The sequence below is a fragment of the Malus domestica genome, chromosome 12, assembly GCF_042453785.1.
Source record: "Malus domestica chromosome 12, GDT2T_hap1".
Lineage (NCBI taxonomy): Eukaryota > Viridiplantae > Streptophyta > Magnoliopsida > Rosales > Rosaceae > Malus > Malus domestica.
The window spans coordinates 31,183,055-31,204,472 of NC_091672.1; the positions used below are offsets into that span (position 1 = coordinate 31,183,055).

General features: G+C 39.2%; 3 protein-coding genes across 3 annotated transcripts; 1 reads left to right on the forward strand and 2 right to left on the reverse strand.

The window, feature by feature from the left end:
• Nucleotides 1-1,178: 1,178 nt before the first annotated feature.
• On the reverse strand, nt 1,179-7,771 carry LOC108172055 (uncharacterized). Its single transcript, XM_029089945.2, has 9 exons — nt 7,729-7,771; nt 7,260-7,384; nt 3,660-3,722; nt 3,142-3,545; nt 2,854-3,057; nt 2,601-2,748; nt 1,943-2,112; nt 1,433-1,535; nt 1,179-1,286 (listed from the first exon to the last, which is right to left on the reverse strand). Exons 1-9 carry the CDS (start codon nt 7,769-7,771, stop codon nt 1,179-1,181), a joined length of 1,368 nt encoding a protein of 455 aa, XP_028945778.2.
• Nucleotides 7,772-10,401: 2,630 nt separating this feature from the next.
• Nucleotides 10,402-18,137, forward strand: LOC103451124 (DExH-box ATP-dependent RNA helicase DExH12-like). The gene is made up of 4 exons (XM_008390562.4): nt 10,402-10,621; nt 10,803-13,793; nt 14,235-14,624; nt 14,778-18,137. The coding sequence occupies exons 2-4, from the start codon at nt 10,833-10,835 to the stop codon at nt 17,967-17,969; spliced, it is 6,543 nt and encodes a 2,180-aa protein (XP_008388784.3). The 5' UTR covers nt 10,402-10,621; nt 10,803-10,832; the 3' UTR covers nt 17,970-18,137.
• On the reverse strand, nt 18,000-20,258 carry LOC139189935 (uncharacterized). The gene has a single exon (XM_070809213.1). The coding sequence runs from the start codon at nt 20,256-20,258 to the stop codon at nt 18,219-18,221; it is 2,040 nt and encodes a 679-aa protein (XP_070665314.1). The 3' UTR covers nt 18,000-18,218.
• Between the last annotated feature and the right edge of the window lie 1,160 nt (nt 20,259-21,418).

Consider the following 21,418-nt stretch of genomic DNA (forward strand, 5'->3'; position numbering starts at 1 on the left):
GAGGAACTACGGGGATGTTATCAAACGGGTTCATCTGACTGAAATTGGTTCCAGGAGAATAAAAGCTGCCATTGACAGCAGGAGCAGCTTGGCTAGGGGTCAAGCCCTGAGATTGTATTTCTTGTGCCCTGTATAGATGACGCAAGTCAATATTTTATGTTAGTGAGTACTAATTTCTTTGACAGAAGAAAAATCAAATAAAAATTGATAATTTCCATTTAACCTATGTCTGGAAAGCTAATATTTAGACCGGAAAGTTTGAAAGAAAAAAGGGAATTTTGGCAATACCATATTTGATTGAAATGACTGGATACAATGTTAATGTTTTTCAATTTAAGATATAAAAAATAAGTACAATGTATCATTTCATATATTTTCTCTCTTTTTTTTTTCCATATAAATAACAGGTGATGCTATGCACACATTTTTTTTTACTTTTCACACACTAACAGTCTAACGGTTAATTTATGTCAATTAATCATCTTTAATCATTTGATCCAACAATCGAAAATTGAGAAGAATGTGTAGAAGGTAAAAACAGATGTATGGATAGTACTACCTTAAATATATTAATATCCATGTATTATTAAGTGTGTAGATATCACTGCTCTGAATATATTAATATTCATGTAATGTTAAACATAATTCCATTCACAACCCTCTATTTAAATGCAAATAATAATTAGCTATAGAATTCTAGCAAAATAATAATAATAATTAGCTCTAGAACAAAATACTGAAAATATGAAATATTGGGTTGTCAGCTGTCACGTACCAAATAGGCAGGTTAATCGGGAAGTTTAATTACAAAACAATAACAAAAATAATAAAAATCTAAAATCTCACTTACCAAAAAGCTAAGTTAATTGGAAGATTTTAATAACTATTTTTTTTTCAACACAGACATGTATCAATAAAAAAAAATACAGGTTTGTATACCCAAATTGTCCTTCCCTCATTAAAATTAAAAAAAAAAAAAACAAGTAAGGTGGTTAGTAAATCCATTATTTTTAAAAAAATACGTTTTAATAAAAAAAATCTAAAATAACTTTTTATTTAAACAAACGATATTATCTAAAATAACTAAAATAAAAAAAAATAAAAATACACGTACGGTAAGAGTCTAGTATGCATATATATATATACATGAATGAGAATCACCATGATAAGGCAAAGCATCATTTGAGTATATGAATATGAGCATACCCCAAAAGATTTGTATGGGGGTTCAAATTAGTTTGTGGCCTCAGAAAGGGGGATCCATCATTTCCATCCTCCAACTGTGGCTGCATATATAGACAAAAGACAACATAATTAAACAAATGTAATAATAAAGACCATTTTTATCATCGAATTTAGTAAAAAAAGGAAGCAATCTTTCAAAGTAGCTAGGGAAATCAAAGATTTTGGGTAGTATTAATTGACTCCTCACCAGCACTGGGAGCATGGACGAGTCCAATCGAAGATCCTGAGGCAAGTTTCCATAAGCACGGTTGCTGTTGTTGTCTTCTGATGAGGCCATGTTTTGTATAAAGCTAAACAAAGAATTAAGAAGCAGCTAGGGTTAATGTAATTCATTGGGAACCATTTACCACAATTATATATTATGTTGAATTACTAGTATTTTTGGTATAATGGTTGGTGAAGCATTGATAACCAATATGACACTGTAAATTGTTGTCAATATTAATTATATATAACTATATATACTCAGCTAGTTAGCTAATATATATAGGTGCATTTTTGCTTACCACCCTCAAGTTGCGGTAATGTTCATCACTCTACTTATTACCGTTGAATGAGTTTAAATTTTGAGACCTGTGTCTATCTACTATACAAATTTCGAAATTTAAACTCATCTAACAATAATAAATATGATGGTGAGCATCATCATCACTTGAGGGTGGTGAACAAAATATTCCCAATATATATACACACATACATAGGCATTTGCTGAAAATGTTGGCGATTGGCCTGCTGGATGCCCTTTGGCCGAGAAACATTTGAGTGCTGATTATTCCCAAGGATAAGGTTCATGGGAAGGCTCATGGGAATTGGCTCAGAGTTGAGTAAGTATTGGATGAAGTCATTTTCTTGAGGTGCATAATCCACCTAAACAAGAACAATAACCGTATGGTAATTGCTCAGTAAAAACTTAATATGAAAGGAATAACATACATATGCATTCTAAAATATGAGAGTTGTTATTGACAATTTAAAAACGTCATCATGCATTTTAAATTTGAGAAATGCTAAGGGGACTTTCTCAAAAGTGAGACTCTCCTTGAACTCTCTGTCATCTCATATTTTTAATACAATATTTTATAATATTACCATAGAAATTAACATTAAATAGTGGAGTGACAAATAGTCCATTGAAGAGACGGTCTCACTTTGAGAGACCTCCTAGCATTTCTCTTTAAATTAATACAAATATTAGTAAAAACTTTTGTTGCTCTACGCAAGATGTCACAATTCAAAGTCCTAATAACAGTATCCTTAAATATTTTTCAATTTATATATATAATATATACTGCTGTATATTAGTAGTGCTGAGCATAAATATATAAAGTAGTACTCGAGAGAAACTAAGATAATACCATAGTTGCGGAAAAGAGTGACGATGGTCCTGATAATGCAGAATAAGTGGAGAGCGACGACCTAGAGTACCCTTGAGTAACTGGAGTGCTGCCAGCACCGCTGCCTACCTCAGATTTCACATGGGGTTGGCACTCCTCCACCGCCCGCCTATTTGTGTTGTGTACATAAGATACCAAATTAAATTCCTGATTAGTCCCAAAACAATAGAACGAACTAATTAATCAACAACATGACGATATGTATATATATTACTGTTGATCATGAGGAAGCATTGTTGCAAGATCGTGCTCATCATCATCATTAGATTCATCAGTTTTAGTCAAATTCTCCTGTTTCTCATAAAAAACAATTGGTTGTTCATGTGTTGCTTGATCATCGTTGTCCATCATGTCTACTTTCTCCGCAAAGCCGCCTACTTCAGATTTCACAAGGCTTTGGAGCGCCTCCACCGCCGGCCTAATTGTGATGCCAAATTAAATTCATGATTAGTCCCAAAATTAAAGAACAAATTATTCAATATATAGTATGTGTATATATTACAGTTGATCACGGGGCAGCATTGTTGCAGGATCCTGCTCATCATCATTAGATCCATCACTTTTAGTAGAGTTCTCCTGTTTCTCCGAAACAATTGGTTGTTCACGTGTTGCTTGATCATTGTCGTCCATCATGTCTACTTTCTCCGCATCCATGACTTCTATCACTTGCTCATCACTACTGACCCGGTCAGCATCCACTCGACGTCCTTGCTGATGATCATCGTCCATGACGTCCACTTTCTCAGCCAGATCTTCCACTTGTTCATTCTTTATTACGACTTGCTCATTTTCCACAACATGGACTTTCTCATCGACTGCAACGTTCACTTGTCCTTTGAGATCAGTATCAGCCACGGTCTCATCCATTGCATGCTCGTGGTCTGGGTCAACAGATTCTACTTGCTCCTGCTACAGGAATTTATAAGAAAATTTGATCAGCTTCATTTTTATTAGCTTTATTTACAAGATCAATTAATTTATCAGCTTATTTTTATATCAATTCATTTGTCATCAGCTTACGATATCATCCTTTGGTGATTGCTGTGATGCGTCGACTTTAGTCACATCCGCAGCATGCCCTTGCTGAAAAAACGATTATATAGAAAACTTCATTTTAATCATTGATAAAGATGACTTTTAAATTAAAATCATAAGTAAGATTAAAATCTAATTTTAGTCCCTTGATACATCAATAACTTTATTTACTAATTATATTTTAATTTTTTCATTATCTCTCTTTTTCTTCCTAATTTTTAATATGTATTAATTTTATTTCATTATAATTATAATTTTCATTTCATTTATCGTAATATTTTTTGTTGTAAACATTTAGATAAACTAATTTTTGTTATACAATATATTTTGATGTACTTGTCTTCTTCATTTAGAGACATTAGGTACACACATTTTGGCACATACATTTCAATACAAACATTTAGGTACATTAATTCATTATAATATATTTCGGTACTAACATTTCTGTGCATACATTTTTGTCACATCCCAGCTCAGGGTCCACCACATCCAGAGCCCGCTTTACCACCGTAGCACGATATTGTCTGCTTTAGGCCCCGACTACACCCTCACGGTTTTGTTTCTGGGAACTCACATGAGAAATTCCCAGTGGGTCACCCATCATAGGATTGCTCTCGCGCGCTACTCGCTTAACTTTGGAGTTCCAATGGAATTCGAAGTCAGTGACCTCCCAAAATACCTCGTACTAGGTATGGATGATAATATACATATAAGAATCACTCCCTTAGGCGATGTGGGATCTTACAATCCACCCCCTTAAGGGGCCCGATAACCTCGTCGGCATACCACGACTAGGGTTAGGCTCTGAAACCAATTTGTCACATCCCCGCCTGGGGTCCACCACATCCCGGGTCCGCTCCACCACCGTAGCATGATATTGTCTGCTTTGGGCCCCGACTACGCCCTTACGGTTTTGTTTCTGGGAACTCACATGAGAACTTTCCAGTAGGTCACTCATCATGGGATTGCTCTCACGCGCTACTCGCTTGACTTCAGGGTTTTAGGCGATGTAGGATCTTACAATTCACCCTCCTTAAGGGGCCCGATTACCTCGTCGGCATACCACGGCTAGGGTTAAGCTCTGATACTAATTTGTCACATCCCGGCCCGGGGTCTACCACATCCCGGGCCCGCTCCACCACCGTAACACGATATTGTCTGCTTTGGGCCCCGACTACGCCCTCACGGTTTTGTTTCTGGGAACTCACACGATAACTTTCCAGTAGGTCACTCATCATGGGATTGCTCTCGCGCGCTACTCACTTAACTTCGGAGTTCCGATGGAACCCGAAGCCAATAAGCTCCCAAAAGGCCTCGTGCTAGGTAGGGATGAGAATATACATATAAGGATCACTCCCCTGAGCGATTGTCACATCTCACCCCGGGCCCCCACCATATCCCGGGCTTGACTCCATAGTAGCACAATATTGTCCGCTTTGAGCCCCAACCACACCCTCACTGTTTTATTTATGGGAACTCACAGGAGAACTTCCCAATGGGTCACCCATCATGGGATTGCTCTCGCGCGAACTTGCTTAACTTCGGAGTTCCGATGGAATCTGAAGCCAGTGAGCTCCCAAAAGGCCTCGTGTTAGGAAGAGATGTGAATATACATATAAAGCTTACAAGATCCACTCCCCTGGGCGATGTGGGATGTAACAATCCACCTCGCCTTAGGGGCCCGACATCCTCGTCGGCACACTTCAGGCCAAGGATTGGCTCTAATACCAAATTGTCATATCCCAGCCCGGGCCCCCACCATATCCTGGGCTCGACTCTACAGTAGCACGATATTGTCGGCTTTGGGCCCCAACCACGCCCTCATGGTTTTGTTTCTGGGAACTCACTTGAGAACTTCCCAGTGGGTCATCCATCGTGTGATTGCTCTTGCGCGAACTCGCTTAACTTCGAAGTTCCGATAGAACCCGAAGTCAGTGAGCTCCCAAAATGCCTCGTGCTAGAAAGAGATGTGAATATACATATAAGGCTTACAAGATCCACTCACATGGGGGCTATGTGGGATGTAACATTTCGGTACACACATTTAGGTACATTAATTTAATATAATATATTTTGGTGCATATATTTCAGTACATATATTTCAATAATAACATTTAAATACATTAGTTCAATATAATACATTTTGGTACACACATTTCGGTACTAACATTTAGGTACATTAATTGAGTCTTTCAAGTTTGAAGAATGTTAAATAAAATTAATAATTAAAAAACTCTTTTTTGGTCAAAAAATAAATTAAAATTTTGTATGTTAATAAATTTAAATATTTAATGGGAGATATTAAATAAAATGCAAATTAATTATTTTGAATTAAGGACATATCAAAGGACTATAATCAATATGTAATCTAACACCAGGTTTATTTTAAATTTCAATCTAGGATTATAATTAAAAAAAACCCCTTAAAAATAATATTTTCAAAAGTAAATATTTCTACTAATTAATGAAACTCTCTTTGTCAATCAAAAGAGGGTAAAAAGACAAATTAGTTTTCTATCACACAAAAAAAAATGATGGGCAATAATGTAATTTCATAAGTCCAAATTTTACAGTTTTTTATTGAAGTCTCACCTACATGTGATGTTAAAATACCTCAAATATTAAAAAAAAAAAAAACCAAAAACAGAAACCTCTCACTCCCTCCACGTTCTCTCTCTCCCTCTCTCCCTCTCTCCCTCCCTCCTTCTCATTTTCTAAAAACATATGTTCATACACACAAAGTGTGTAGACAAATGCTAGTAATTATATTAAACAAACTCATTCAAGCATATATATATAATTGTATGACGTCTATGATTATAGTACTAATTAATAATTAATAAGGAAACAATTAAGAATAAACTAAGCTTGAGTCATTGATGACTACTAGGTACGATGCTCCCTCATTAGAAATTATATACAAAAAAATCCAATTTTACTCCAAAGTTAGTAACTACTCTAACATAATTTCATAATTATGAAAACCTTTAAGAAAGTCGAAAGCACTCAGACTGATGCGTGATGTTGCCAATTTGCCATGCATGTAACATCCCACATCGATTAACGAAGATAGGGTGATATACCTTATATGTACATGCCCACCTCCATATAGCACGAGACATTTTGGGGACTCACTGGTTTTAGATTCCATTGGAACTCCGAAGTTAAGTGAGTTCGGGCGAGAGCAATCCTAGGATGAGTGATCCCCTAGGAAGTTCTCATGTGAGTTCCCAAAAACAAAATCATGAGGGCATGGCCGAGGCCCAAAACGGACAATATCATGTTACAGCGGAGTCAAGACTAGGATGTGACAATGCATGCTCTAATTCTTGTGTTTAATAGTTTAGTGTTTAATAAGTTATAAAATATTATCTAATTTTTAACTTCTTAAGAATTTATATATATAGTGGGAGGCAAACATGCATATAAAAATAACCAAATTTTTTTCCAATGTGCTCAAAACATGGATACATATGCTATATAGCGTATCGTCCCGTATCGGGTACATTGAAAAACTCTCAAATAACCCAATCAATTTATTAAATAGATGCAATAAATTTATACTGAAGCTGGTTGACGCATTACCTCTATCTCGTTCGTAGGTTCCAAGGTGTCTTCAACTACCTTTTCGTTTGTAGGTTTTGAAGTGACTTCAAGGATGTTGTTGGAGGAGTTGGTATCAGTTGACATAGCTAGCAAGTATAGAGATCCTGTAAAAACATTTTAAAAAATGTCAATCAAATCTTACAGAATAAAATATGACAAAATAAAAAATCAAAATAAAATGAACGATTACACACACAAAAATGTAATTATCCCAAAGAACTAAGTGAAAAAGGGTATTGTGATTGCATAAACAAAATGTAGAATGTATATTCAAGAAAATAGTAAATAAGGAAAATGTAAACAATAGTCGTGGACTGTTTGTTTCCATACGATACACCACAATATTCAGAGCATCGTTGCCGGCAATCCTAATATTTTTATATTCAGATATCCTGGATGACAACCCTAAACTATATTCAAAACATTCCCGTTGACACTCCTAAAGTACTTTTTGTACACTTAGAATCCCATCCAGTAACCCTAAATTGCATCGTCCGGCAACCCTAAACTACATTTTTCATAATCAAAGCATCTCGACCAACAACCCTAAACTACTTTGTACATATCAGACCGCTCTTTAGTTTGGGCAACCTTTGAATAAACTTATATTTGAAACGTTAAACTGAAAAAAAAATCACAAATTAAATTTGTACGTTACAAGATATTGAAATACTACTAGCTAGTAAATAAAACATACTGAATACCGATTGAGTTTTTTTTTTTTGCTACACTAAAGAGGAAGAGGAGGAGACGGCGTTGCGGTGAGGATTCTTAGAGATGAAATTTTATGTCAATATATATAGGGTAGCTAAAATATCAACTTTGGAACTTTTAATAAAAAATAAAAAAAATTATTTTTGGCTAATATGAAAGGAAATAACATGAAAAAAAGGACTAAATAAGGAAATCCCAGGTTCGCTTTAATGTTTATCATGAACTATATTACAATCAGTGAATCTACAAGACAATTGCAATTTCTTGTTAGGTTTTGACAACTTAAGTAGTACTGTATTTAGAATTAGGAGGTAAAAACCGAAAAAGGGAATGATTTAAATTTTGTAACTATATGCATGTATATTATAAAATACAGTAAAACAAAAAAAATCACATGTTAATTTTGTTAAAATTGACAAATTATTTTACATGGAAAAATTAAAAGAGATATAGAAATTATAATAAACATAGAATGTATATATTTAAAAAACTTCCATAAGTGTATAATAATAGTAAGAAATAAATCTCTCAATAGTTAGTATGCATGACAATTAGATTCCTTATAATACTGTTACTATAAGTAGAAATGAGAATATTCATGTATCGAATTTCCTCATTTTCTATATTAATATAATCATAAATAGGTTTCTTTATTATTTATTTAAGAGAAAAGAAACCTCACAGTTTGACGTAAATTCTCGTGTTAATATTATAAAATATTGTGCCAAAAACATAAAATAACATAGAGTCTATAGGGATTCCACTTTAAGAGTTTCCTTAACATTTCTCCTTATTTAAAGGAGATGAATCTCCTTTTTTTTTTCTTTTTTCTTTTTTTTAAGGACGATTAGTGATACTCTTTTCTCATACTTTTACAACAATTCGAACTAAGTCCAGGCGTGATTGAGGTTGGTTCGATTTTAGGTCTGAATTCAGCACAAATTTTACATATTGTAGTTTGTTAAATTCGAAATCAGAATCAAACAACAATGGTTAAGAACCGTTTACATCGAATCACCACTGTTGCGGTGATTTAGTTTGGTTTTCGGTTTAATCAAATAAAAAATAGAGTACTTTGATCCATATATGATAACATATATGGAACTTAATCTACCTATAATCTCTGAATAAAACAAAACTTAATCTACCTATCATCCGTGAAAATAGTCCAAAGGAATTTTATTTTCCATTCATTTATAAACATTCTAGGATATGTGCTAATATATATATATATAACCTATCATATAGATTAGTTAACACAGTTAATTAGAACCTGCGATGGAGGTAAAAGAAAAAATTAAGATACGAATTAGGAACAAGAAAAAGGAGAAACAATATTTAATTCTGAAATTGAGTAAAAGAAAACCTATAAATAAGGATGACATTTATCACAATTAATAAAAAGATTTAAAAAAAAAGTTGATGCGGATAATCAATGAATGGATATAACCCAATAAAGTGGACTAAACCCAATAATGAAGATCATTCCTACAAAAAGCCATTCAAATTGGAGATCGTTTGGCTATCCAAACTTATGAATCAAATCAATGGTATGGGTACCAAGTAGCATATTCATAGTGAACCATTCATTAATTTGATATATTCAAATGGCTAAACAATTTTTGATTTTAATAATTCTTTGTAGGGATGGCCTTCAAATAAAGATTAAGAAGTTGAACGGTTCATCATGAAATTTCTACGATGAAGATACGTTTTTGCAAGTAAGGAATGAGCTCACCTCCCAATGAGCGAATACAAGTATTATTATTTTATTATAAGCAGTTTAATTTGGTTAACCCATAATTTATAAAAATCAAACCGCATTCTGAACCGGTCCTTCCGGATTGGTTTGTAGGTTTGTTTGTTTGTTTGGTTTTTTTTATTTGTTGTTGTTTTTTTTTTTCGTCGATTGTAGGTTTGTCTGCTCACCCTAATTTGAAGTTTTGAACCTTTTATTTCTTTGTCATCTTTTCATAGATCATCGTCCAATAAATTGTTTCAATATGAAACTATTACTCATTTAGTTTCCACTATGATAAGTTTTTTAGAACACTATCTAGTGGTATCTGAATAAGTTGAAGTTTCACCATAAAACTAAGATAATATGTAAAATAGTTCAACCGCTTATAAGTCATGTAAAGTTTCTTCTTCCATAAATCGTATATTTATTTTTAACAGTATTACTCTTTACTGGTGAAATGTCTTATACTTGAACTTTGAAAATGAAAAATTCTTTATTCCTGCATAATTTAGTGTAAATATATAGTTATATAAAAAACTTAAACAAAAACCGATTTAGAACTCGATCAAAATATCATTTTGTGGAGAGTTTGTTCATGAATTGCGATTCAATTGAACGATGAGAAATTCAGTTTTTATGTTTTGGGCAATATTGGTGCCGAAGCCCATCAAGACAAAGATCCACATAGAAATCATATTGGCCCACAAAAGCTTCCGCCCAAATCCTCAGGATGCCCAAGTAATCCATGGCGGTCACATTTGTCTACACATTTCTGTTGAAAATTATATCAGAGACGATATAAAACCAAGAAAATTGCGGATAGAAAATCAAATCAAATCATCGTTAAGGTCGGTTTACACACTCAACTCGCAAGTCGCAACTCGCTGTGAGTGTTTTCATCTTCTCTACTTTTCCCGCTAGGGTTTTCTGTTTGCGTTCATTTCTAGGGTTTTGCTTTACTTGTATTTAATCGAATTCGGATTTTACGTATTCGTTGTGATTTGATATTGAAGTTGCAGTAAAACCCTAGACTGACTTGTTTGGGGGGTTTTTAATTTGTTTATTAGGGTTTCTGTGGTTCGGATTGAGATCCCGAAATGGCGCAGCATTTGGGCGGCGGTGCGGAGGCGCACGCCCGGTTCAAGCAATACGAGTACCGTGCTAACTCGAGTTTGGTGCTGACAACCGACTCTCGCCCGCGTGACACGCACGAGCCCACCGGCGAGCCGGAATCTCTATGGGGAAAGATTGACCCCAAGCACTTCGGTGACCGGGCTTACAGGGGTAGGCCGCCGGAGCTCGATGACAAGCTTAAGAAGTCGAAGAAGAAGAAGGAGCGGGACCCGAATGCTGAACCTGCCCCGGTTCGACAGAGTAAAAAGCGGCGGCTTCATGAAGAGAGCGTCCTCACGGCCACTGAGGAAGGGGTTTATCAGCCTAAGACCAAGGAAACCAGGGCTGCTTATGAGGCCATGCTCAGCGTCATTCAGCAACAGTTGGGTGGCCAGCCTTCGAGTATAATAAGCGGTGCCGCTGATGAGATTTTGGCCGTTCTTAAAAACGAGAACTTTAAGAACGCTGATAAGAAAAAGGAGATTGAGAAAATGTTGAATCCTATACCCAACACCGTCTTTGATCAGTTGGTTTCGATTGGGAGGTTGATTACTGACTTTCAAGATGGGGGTGATGCTGGAGGGTCTGCCGTGGTTAATGGTGATGAAGCGCTTGATGACGATGTGGGTGTTGCCGTTGAGTTTGAAGAGAATGAAGATGATGACGAGGAGAGTGATCTTGATATGGTCCAGGAGGACGAGGAAGAGGACGATGATGATGTGGCTGAACCACATCAGTCTGGGGCTATGCAAATGGGTGGTGGGATTGATGATGATGAACTGCAGGAAGCAAATGAGGGTACGAGCCTTAATGTTCAGGACATTGATGCTTATTGGCTTCAGAGGAAGATATCTGAAGCTTATGAGAAACAGATTGATCCACAACAATGCCAGAAGCTTGCTGAAGAGGTGCTCAAGATACTCGCTGAAGGTGATGACAGGGAAGTTGAAACCAAGCTGTTGGTTCACCTTCAGTTTGACAAATTCAGCCTTATTAAGTTTCTGTGTCGAAACCGGCTGAAGATTGTCTGGTGCACGCGTTTGGCCAGAGCCGAAGATCAAGATGAGAGGAAGAAAATTGAGGAGGAAATGTTGCAGCTGGGTCCGGATTTGGCTGCAATTGTAGAACAGTTGCATGCCACAAGGGCTAGTGCAAAGGAGAGGCAAAAGAACTTGGAGAAGAGTATTAGAGAAGAGGCTCGCAGGTTGAAGGGTGAGAGTGGTGGAGATGGGGACAGGGGTAGGAGGGGCCTTGTCGATAGAGACGCTGACAGTGGTTGGTTGAAAGGGCAGGCAGAGCTGCTTGATCTTGACAGCCTTGCACAAGAGCAAAGTAGACTGTTGGTTTCGAAGAAGTGCGTGCTTCCAGATGGGTCTTACAGACATCCCAGCAAGGGATATGAAGAAATCCATGTGCCGGCCTTGAAACCGAGACCATTTAGTCCTGACGAGAAGCTTGTTAAAATATCTGCCATGCCAGAGTGGGCTCAGCCAGCTTTCAAAGGAATGACCCAGTTGAACAGGGTACAAAGTAGAGTCTATGAGACTGCGCTTTTCAAAGCGGACAATATCCTGTTATGTGCTCCTACTGGTGCTGGAAAAACTAATGTTGCAGTGCTCACTATACTTCAGCAGTTTGCGCTGAACATGAACAAGGAGGATGGTTCCATAAACCACAGTGATTATAAGATTGTATATGTTGCACCTATGAAAGCTCTTGTTGCTGAAGTTGTTGGAAATCTTTCTAATCGTTTGAAGGATTATGGTGTCACTGTGAGGGAGCTAAGTGGTGACCAGACATTGACTCGCCAACAGATCGAAGAAACTCAAATTATTGTCACAACCCCTGAGAAGTGGGATATCATTACCCGAAAGTCGGGAGACCGGACTTACACTCAACTGGTCAAACTTCTTATCATTGATGAAATTCATCTTCTCCATGATAATAGAGGCCCTGTTCTTGAAAGTATTGTCGCTAGAACTGTTAGGCAGATTGAGACCACGAAAGATCATATTCGGTTGGTGGGGTTATCTGCTACACTCCCTAACTACGAAGATGTGGCGTTGTTCTTGCGTGTTGATCTTAAGAAGGGACTGTTTTATTTTGATAACAGTTACAGACCTGTCCCCCTTTCTCAACAGTATATTGGAATCATGGTAAGGAAACCATTGCAGAGGTTCCAGTTGATGAATGATCTCTGCTACGAGAAGGTCGTGGCTGTAGCTGGAAAACATCAAGTCCTTATCTTTGTCCATTCGAGGAAAGAAACAGCCAAAACAGCTCGTGCAATAAGAGATACTGCACTTGCTAAGGACACCCTTGGTAGGTTTCTGAAAGAAGACAGTGCGAGCCGCGAGATTCTAACTACTCATACAGATTTGGTCAAGAGCAATGATCTCAAAGATCTTCTGCCATATGGTTTTGCTATTCATCATGCTGGATTGAACAGGGCAGATCGCCAACTGGTTGAGGATCTCTTTGCTGATGGGCACGTACAAGTTTTGGTTTCCACAGCAACACTTGCTTGGGGTGTGAATCTGCCAGCTCACACCGTGATAATCAAAGGGACTCAGATCTATGATCCAGAAAAGGGAGCATGGACTGAACTAAGTCCTTTGGATGTTATGCAGATGTTGGGGCGTGCAGGGAGACCTCAGTTTGATTCGTATGGAGAAGGGATTATCATTACTGGCCACAATGAACTTCAATACTATCTTTCTTTGATGAACCAACAGCTTCCCATTGAAAGTCAATTCATATCCAAATTGGCTGACCAACTGAATGCTGAAATCGTTCTTGGAACTGTTCAGAATGCTAGAGAAGCTTGCAATTGGATAGGATACACTTACCTGTATGTTCGCATGTTACGTAACCCTACACTCTATGGTTTGGAAGCTGATGTTCTCTCCAGGGATATTACATTGGAGGAGAGACGAGCTGATTTGGTAAGAACCGCCCAAACTTTGTGTTTTCTGGAGTTGGCATTTTCATTGCTTTGCAGCATTAGTAATAGTAGTATAGTATATAACCATTCTCTTAATTACACAAGATAACAAACAATTGCATATCACTGGAGAGGAAACACGTGAACATAAGGGGCTTGACATAGTAATCTAAATTTTTTTTATTGGTTATAGGAATTTGTTTGTCCCATTCTATTAGATATTTTATGGTATTTGAGTCTTTGTGTTGAGTCGTTGACCATGATGGTTTACGGGTTTTGATTTATTTTATCTTTAGCTCTATCTGATTTCCCTTGGACTCATTTAGTTCTTGTCCATTCTGTTCTTATCGTTGCTGTGGTATTTTGCGACGTTTATCTGGATTCCTGCATTCCGTATTTCTTATGAATGTCTCATGTTGTCTTCAACCTTTTCATTTTGCAGATCCATTCCGCTGCAACCATCTTGGACAAGAGCAATTTGATTAAGTACGACCGAAAAAGTGGATATTTCCAGGTTACAGACTTGGGTCGCATTGCGAGTTATTACTATATAACCCATGGAACAATATCCACATATAATGAGCATTTGAAGCCTACCATGGGGGATATTGAACTTTGTCGATTGTTCTCGCTGAGTGAAGAATTTAAGTACGTTACTGTACGGCAGGATGAAAAGATGGAGCTAGCAAAGCTTTTGGATCGTGTTCCCATTCCGGTGAAGGAAAGCCTGGAAGAGCCCAGTGCCAAGATCAATGTCTTGCTGCAAGCATATATTTCACAGCTGAAGCTTGAGGGGCTTTCATTGACATCAGATATGGTCTACATTACTCAGGTTTGTATTATTAATTTCATGCCCTTTTCTCATTTATTGTTTGAGAGACAGTTAGGATTGTGCTGCAGCTTGTTCTGGTTTATGTATTTATTTTGTCTCTTTTTATTCTGTTATTCATTTGTCCGCCTCTCTATTTTGGCTTTGGATGTTCAGAGTGCGGGGCGTCTTCTCCGAGCTCTTTTCGAGATTGTCTTGAAACGAGGATGGGCTCAACTAGCGGAAAAGGCTTTGAACATGTGTAAGATGGTTAACAAGAAGATGTGGAGTGTCCAAACACCTCTTCGCCAATTCACTGGTATTGCAAATGATATTTTGATGAAGCTGGAGAAGAAGGATTTGGCCTGGGATAGGTATTATGACCTCTCTTCACAGGAGCTAGGGGAGCTAATTCGTATGCCAAAGATGGGAAGAACACTTCATAAGTTCATCCACCAGTTCCCCAAGTTAAACCTTGCAGCCCATGTGCAGCCGATTACTCGCACTGTATTGAGGGTGGAGCTCACTATCACACCAGATTTCCAGTGGGAGGACAAAGTTCATGGATATGTGGAGCCATTTTGGGTAATAGTGGAGGATAATGATGGCGAGTTTGTTCTTCATCACGAATATTTTCTGCTGAAGAAGCAGTATATTGATGAGGATCATACTTTGAACTTTACAGTGCCAATTTATGAGCCCCTTCCGCCTCAATACTTCATTCGTGTGGTGTCTGATAGGTGGCTTGGGTCCCAGACTGTTTTACCTGTTTCTTTCAGACACCTCATCTTACCGGAAAAGTATCCTCCACCAACAGAGTTATTGGACTTGCAACCACTTCCTGTGACTGCATTAAGGAATCCGTTATATGAAGCTTTGTATCAAGATTTCAAGCATTTCAATCCTGTCCAGACTCAGGTCTTCACTGTTTTGTATAATTCAGATGACAATGTCTTAGTTGCCGCACCAACAGGGAGTGGGAAGACCATATGTGCAGAGTTTGCTGTATTGAGGAGTCATCAGAAGCGCTCTGATAATGTCATGCGTGTTGTGTATATTGCACCTATTGAAGCTCTTGCTAAGGAACGGTACCGTGACTGGGAGAAGAAGTTTGGAAAAGGTCTCAATCTGCGAGTTGAATTATTAACAGGGGAAACGGCCACAGACCTAAAACTGCTTGAGAGAGGTCAGATTATCATCAGCACTCCAGAGAAATGGGATGCTTTATCCCGCCGCTGGAAACAGAGAAAGCATGTTCAACAGGTTAGTCTTTTTATTATAGATGAACTCCACTTGATTGGTGGTCAGGGTGGTCCCATCTTGGAGGTAATAGTCTCTAGAATGAGATATATAGCGAGTCAATCTGAGAACAAGATTCGTATTGTGGCCCTGTCAACTTCTCTTGCAAATGCAAAGGATCTTGGAGAATGGATAGGGGCTAGCTCTCATGGCCTTTTCAATTTTCCTCCTGGTGTGCGCCCGGTGCCTCTGGAAATACACATTCAGGGGGTGGATTTGGCTAATTTCGAAGCCAGGATGCAAGCAATGGCAAAACCCACATACACAGCAATTGTCCAGCATGCCAAGAATGCGAAACCAGCTCTTGTGTATGTTCCTACAAGGAAACATGTTCGACTAACGGCTATGGATCTGATGACCTACTCAAATGCAGACGGTGGGGAGAAACCGTCATTTCTGTTGCGGTCTGTAGATGATATTGAGCCTTTCATTGAAAGACTCGGTGATGAAATTTTGAAGGGCACTTTGCGAAGTGGAGTGGGCTACTTGCATGAAGGTTTAAGCAGTTTGGACCAAGAAGTTGTGTCACAGCTTTTTGAAGCTGGGTGGATTCAAGTTTGTGTCATGAGCAGTTCAATGTGCTGGGGAGTGCCTTTGTCAGCCCATTTGGTGGTTGTGATGGGAACTCAGTATTATGATGGCCGGGAAAATGTTCACACTGATTACCCTGTTACTGATCTGTTGCAGATGATGGGTCATGCCAGTCGCCCTCTGCTAGATAATTCTGGGAAATGTGTCATCCTCTGCCACGCGCCTCGTAAAGAATACTACAAGAAGTTCTTGTACGAAGCATTCCCTGTTGAAAGCCATTTGCACCACTATCTACATGATAATCTGAATGCAGAAGTTGTTGCTGGAATAATTGAGAACAAGCAAGATGCTGTCGATTACCTTACATGGACTTTCTTGTACCGGAGGCTCACACAAAATCCCAACTATTACAATCTCCAGGGAGTTACCCAGCGGCATCTTTCTGATCACCTCTCCGAGCTTGTTGAAAATACACTGAGTGACTTGGAGGCAAGCAAGTGTGTTGCTATTGAGGATGACATGGACCTTTCTCCTTTAAATCTTGGCATGATAGCTTCATATTATTACATCAGTTATACCACCATTGAGCGTTTCAGTTCTTCCTTGACTTCCAAAACAAAGATGAAGGGTCTTCTTGAAATTCTAACTCACGCATCGGAGTATTCCCAGCTTCCTATTAGACCAGGGGAGGAAGAGGTGGTTCGGAGGTTAATTAACCACCAGAGGTTTTCGTTTGATAATCCCAAATGCACAGACCCTCATGTTAAGGCAAATGCTCTGCTTCAGGCCCACTTTGCAAGGCAGCCTCTGGGTGGGAACCTAGCGTTGGACCAGCGAGAGGTGATCCTTTCCGCGAGTAGGTTGCTTCAGGCAATGGTTGATGTGATTTCCAGCAATGGCTGGCTAAGCCTTGCCGTCTTAGCCATGGAAGTCAGCCAGATGGTGACTCAGGGTATGTGGGATCGTGATTCAATGCTTCTACAGCTTCCTCACTTCACAAAGGAGTTGGCAAAGAGATGCCAAGAAAATCCTGGAAAAAGTATAGAGACAGTGTTTGATTTGGTTGAGTTGGATGACGAAGAAAGGCGCGAGCTACTTCAGATGTCAGATTCACAGTTGCTGGATATTGCACGCTTTTGCAACCGGTTTCCCAACATTGATATGCTATACGAGGTGCTGGATAGGGACAACATAAGGGCCGGGGAAGAAATCACTCTGCTAGTCACTCTTGAACGTGACCTCGAAGGGAGGACGGAGGTTGGCCCTGTGGATGCCCTGAGGTATCCCAAGGCCAAAGAAGAGGGCTGGTGGCTTGTGGTGGGGGATACCAAGACAAACTCGTTGCTCGCCATCAAGAGAGTTTCGCTGCAGAGGAGGGCCAAGGTGAAGCTCGAATTTGCTGCTCCCGCCGAACCCGGAGAGAAGAGTTACATTCTTTACTTCATGTGTGATTCATATTTGGGATGCGATCAGGAATATGATTTCACTCTTGATATCAAAGATGCAGCCGGGCCTGACGACGACAGCGGCGGTGAATGAGATGTTCTCTGTTCTTCCTAGTATTTTCGCTTTTGTTTTGTTTTTCGATTTACGCCGTTCCTGTTTCTTAAAATTATGGTTCTTATGTTCCGTACTGTACTGGCTGATCATAATTTTGTTACGAACTTATTGAAACATTGTATTTATAAAGTCATAATTTGAAACAAATATGAAAGAATACATATAACACGAAGTATGAATCATAAAACGTCACTGGGCTCGGTAAAACTCTTAATACATAAAATACAATCACTTTGGAGGAGGTCCTTCTAGTCGGATGTAGTCGTACATAAGCCCTGCAAAAGGTCCCCAGGTTCTTGATTGTGTAAGATAGATGGTGTTGTATCCTTCTTGTAGTCGATAGCTCGGCACATCAACACTGAAGAGCCAGTACAAACCATGAATTCCATGCCTTGCTATGGCATTGTCCCTCCCTATTAGCCCTGTCGAAAAATGAGGTGTGTCGTTCTGGTTGTTGAATCGAACTTGCAGTTCGGCATAGGTGGCCGAGGCCAGCGCCAATTGGAGCGTATAATTTCCGGTGCTCCAAACGTTTTCAAGTTGAAATACAATTTGCCACGTTGTTGCCTCATATGTACCATTTATGTTCCTTGTCACATGAGCATAAAACCAATCATCACTGTAATTGTTGGTACCGATGGTGTAGATGAGATCATGGTCAGGGTAGTAATCTTCGTATCGTTCCCACAAGCCATATTGCCTAAACTTGTTTGCGGAATTGTTGGTAAACAAACGGTTCACAAGGCTTGGATATGGATCCGGTATGTTGAACTCTACGGCTGACCGATCCGGGATGCCGATCTCCCACAAGGTTGGACCATTTCTCGGAGGTTCAAAGGTAAGATTAGTTAACTTAATTTCACTTGCTGGTTCAATTGTAATATCATACTCGTACTTGTAGTCCCCAATGAAGCCGGGAACAGTTGCATACAAGCTATAGTTCCCCGGTCGAACATCCTTCATGTAGAAATAACCTTGATTGTCAGCTTGAGTCCAGAACTGATAACCCTTGCATTCCGTTTGCCATGATCCCGCGTCTCCGCTTGCGGCCAATCCCACATAAGCATAACTTGCTGAAACTAGGCTCTCGTTGATGTATGAATCCCGTATTAGTAACAGACCAGCAACTGATCCTCGTTCACCGGAGCTAGGATAGTCTTCGGACTGGGTGAAATTGTATGGCCAACTCTTTACTTCTTCATACATCTCTTCTTTTGCATTTTCCCAGAGAGAGGAGGCCGCATTGGAGCTTGGAACGTCTGAGTTAAGATACACAAAGACGGGCCCAAAAACCTTCTTCCATGCCTCGCCATCTGCAAAGGTCAACCCAACATCTTTCCCGACGTAGTGACCACTAAGAAACACAGTGAGGGCAGTTGGGCCGACATGAGAGGTAAGTTCCTGCTTGAACGGCCCCGCTGAACGAAACTCGGTACCTGGTGTGATCATCCAAAGCCCTATAGCATCGTCAGTGCTGATCCAACCATGAACCTTAATGTCTTTGACGTCACTGGAGTATTGGTATTTGTCATCCACCTCTTCTTTAAACTCAGGATTGCTTGGATTAGTTAAAAGAACAGCTTCACGATAGGCAAGGGTCTGAGCGTGGTCTCCGCTGCGATCTTCGGTTGTTGGCATGAATCTCTGTCTGTCGTCTGATACAGCCATGAACTGAAATTTATCTTGTCGAAGTTTCAAAGCAAGTCTTGTTTGATCTATGCGCAATGCCGGCCACCCTTGTAGACGCTCGTATATGGCATACGCGTAGAACCCAGCGCGACCACGCTGCATTATGTACCTTTTGTCAACATTTAAGGGTAGGGGACGATCACCGAGGGAAACATCATAAGTTTTGTTAAAAGAAATCTCTATTTGGTCTGCCGTCGATGTAACAATCTTAAATGTTGTTCCTTGTAGTCTGTCCAAGCCATTTTCCCATACAAGATCCCAGTAACCTCTATTGCTTGGGTGGTTTTTGGTTTCGAGCACGTTGTCAATTCCCTTGTATTGAATTCCAATGATGTCTCCTCCGGGATTTGAAAATTTGACTCGGACAATGCCATTGTTCAGCTCCACCGTGTTCTGGGTTTGATGGATTAACATCTTGTTGAAGTTGAGCTCATTACTAATAACGCTGCTCTGTGCTCGCCTTCCAGAAATCGTCGTAGTCTTGGAAGCACCATTATTAGTAGGGAAGAAGAAGAGCAAACCAAGTAGTGCGACCGATGATAGGATCCCCCATCTCCTCCATTGCCTCACCTTCTCCATGGAAAGCATGTTAAGGGTGTAGACAACTTAGATTTATGAGGATTGCAAAAGACTTTTGTAAGTCATAGAATTCAAAGGATTGAATCCTTTCAAATGGATTTTCAAGGATTCTTATAGATTTTGATTAAAGATTTGAATGGATGTTGAGAGATTTTTTTATCATTTAAAAAATTATTTTTTAAAGAGAAATAATATAAAAAAATACTTCAAAATAAATTGAAGAACTTTGCCCAATTCTCCCGAGTAACCCCAATCCTTCATGAAATCAAAGATTTGAATGGATTTTTGAGAGATTTTTATCATTTAAAAATTTATTTTTTAAAGAGAAATAATATTAAAAAAAAAGAGTAAATTACATATTAGCCCCTCATGTTTGAGGTCTATTGCAATCTTATACAACATCTTTAAAACATTTCACTTTCATACCTCAAGTACTATTTTATTTCAATTTCATACAACCGTTACATTTTCCATCCATGAATTTGTTAAATGCTGACGTGGCTGCCACATATATGCCACGTGGCTGCCAAATGTATGCCACGTGGCAAATAAAAATAATTTTTTAATTAAAAAAAAACCTGAATTTTCTCAAAAAAAAAAAACTAATTTGAAACCCACATCTGCAAGAAGAAGAAGAGGAGGGAGGAAGAAAGAAAAAAAAAGAAAAAAAAAATAGAAACCCACTGCAAGAAGAAGAAGAGGAAGAAGAGATCGGGGTGGGGGGGGGGACAGGAGGAGGGTCGTCGGAGGAAGAAAATTAAAAAAAAAAAAAATAGAAACCCAGATCTGCAAGAAGAAGAAGAAGAGGGAGGAAGGGGCTGGGTCGGGGAGGGGCGCGGGGGGGGGGGGGGGGGGGGGCGGGAGGAGGGTCGTCGGAGGAAGAAAAAAAAAATAGAAACCCAGATCTGCAAGAACAAGAAGAAGAAGAGGGAGGAAGGGAGCTGGGTCGGGGTGGGGGCGCGGGGGGGGGGGGACGGGAGGATGGTCGTCGGAGGAAGAAAAAAAAAAGAAACCCAGATCTACAAGAAGAAGAAGAAGAAGAATAAGGAAGGGAGTTGGGTCGGGGTGGGGGGGGACGGAAGGGGGGGAAGGGAGCTGGGTCGGGGTGGGGGGAGGGTCGCTGGGCGTGGGGGGGGAGACGGGAGAGGAGGAAGGGAGCT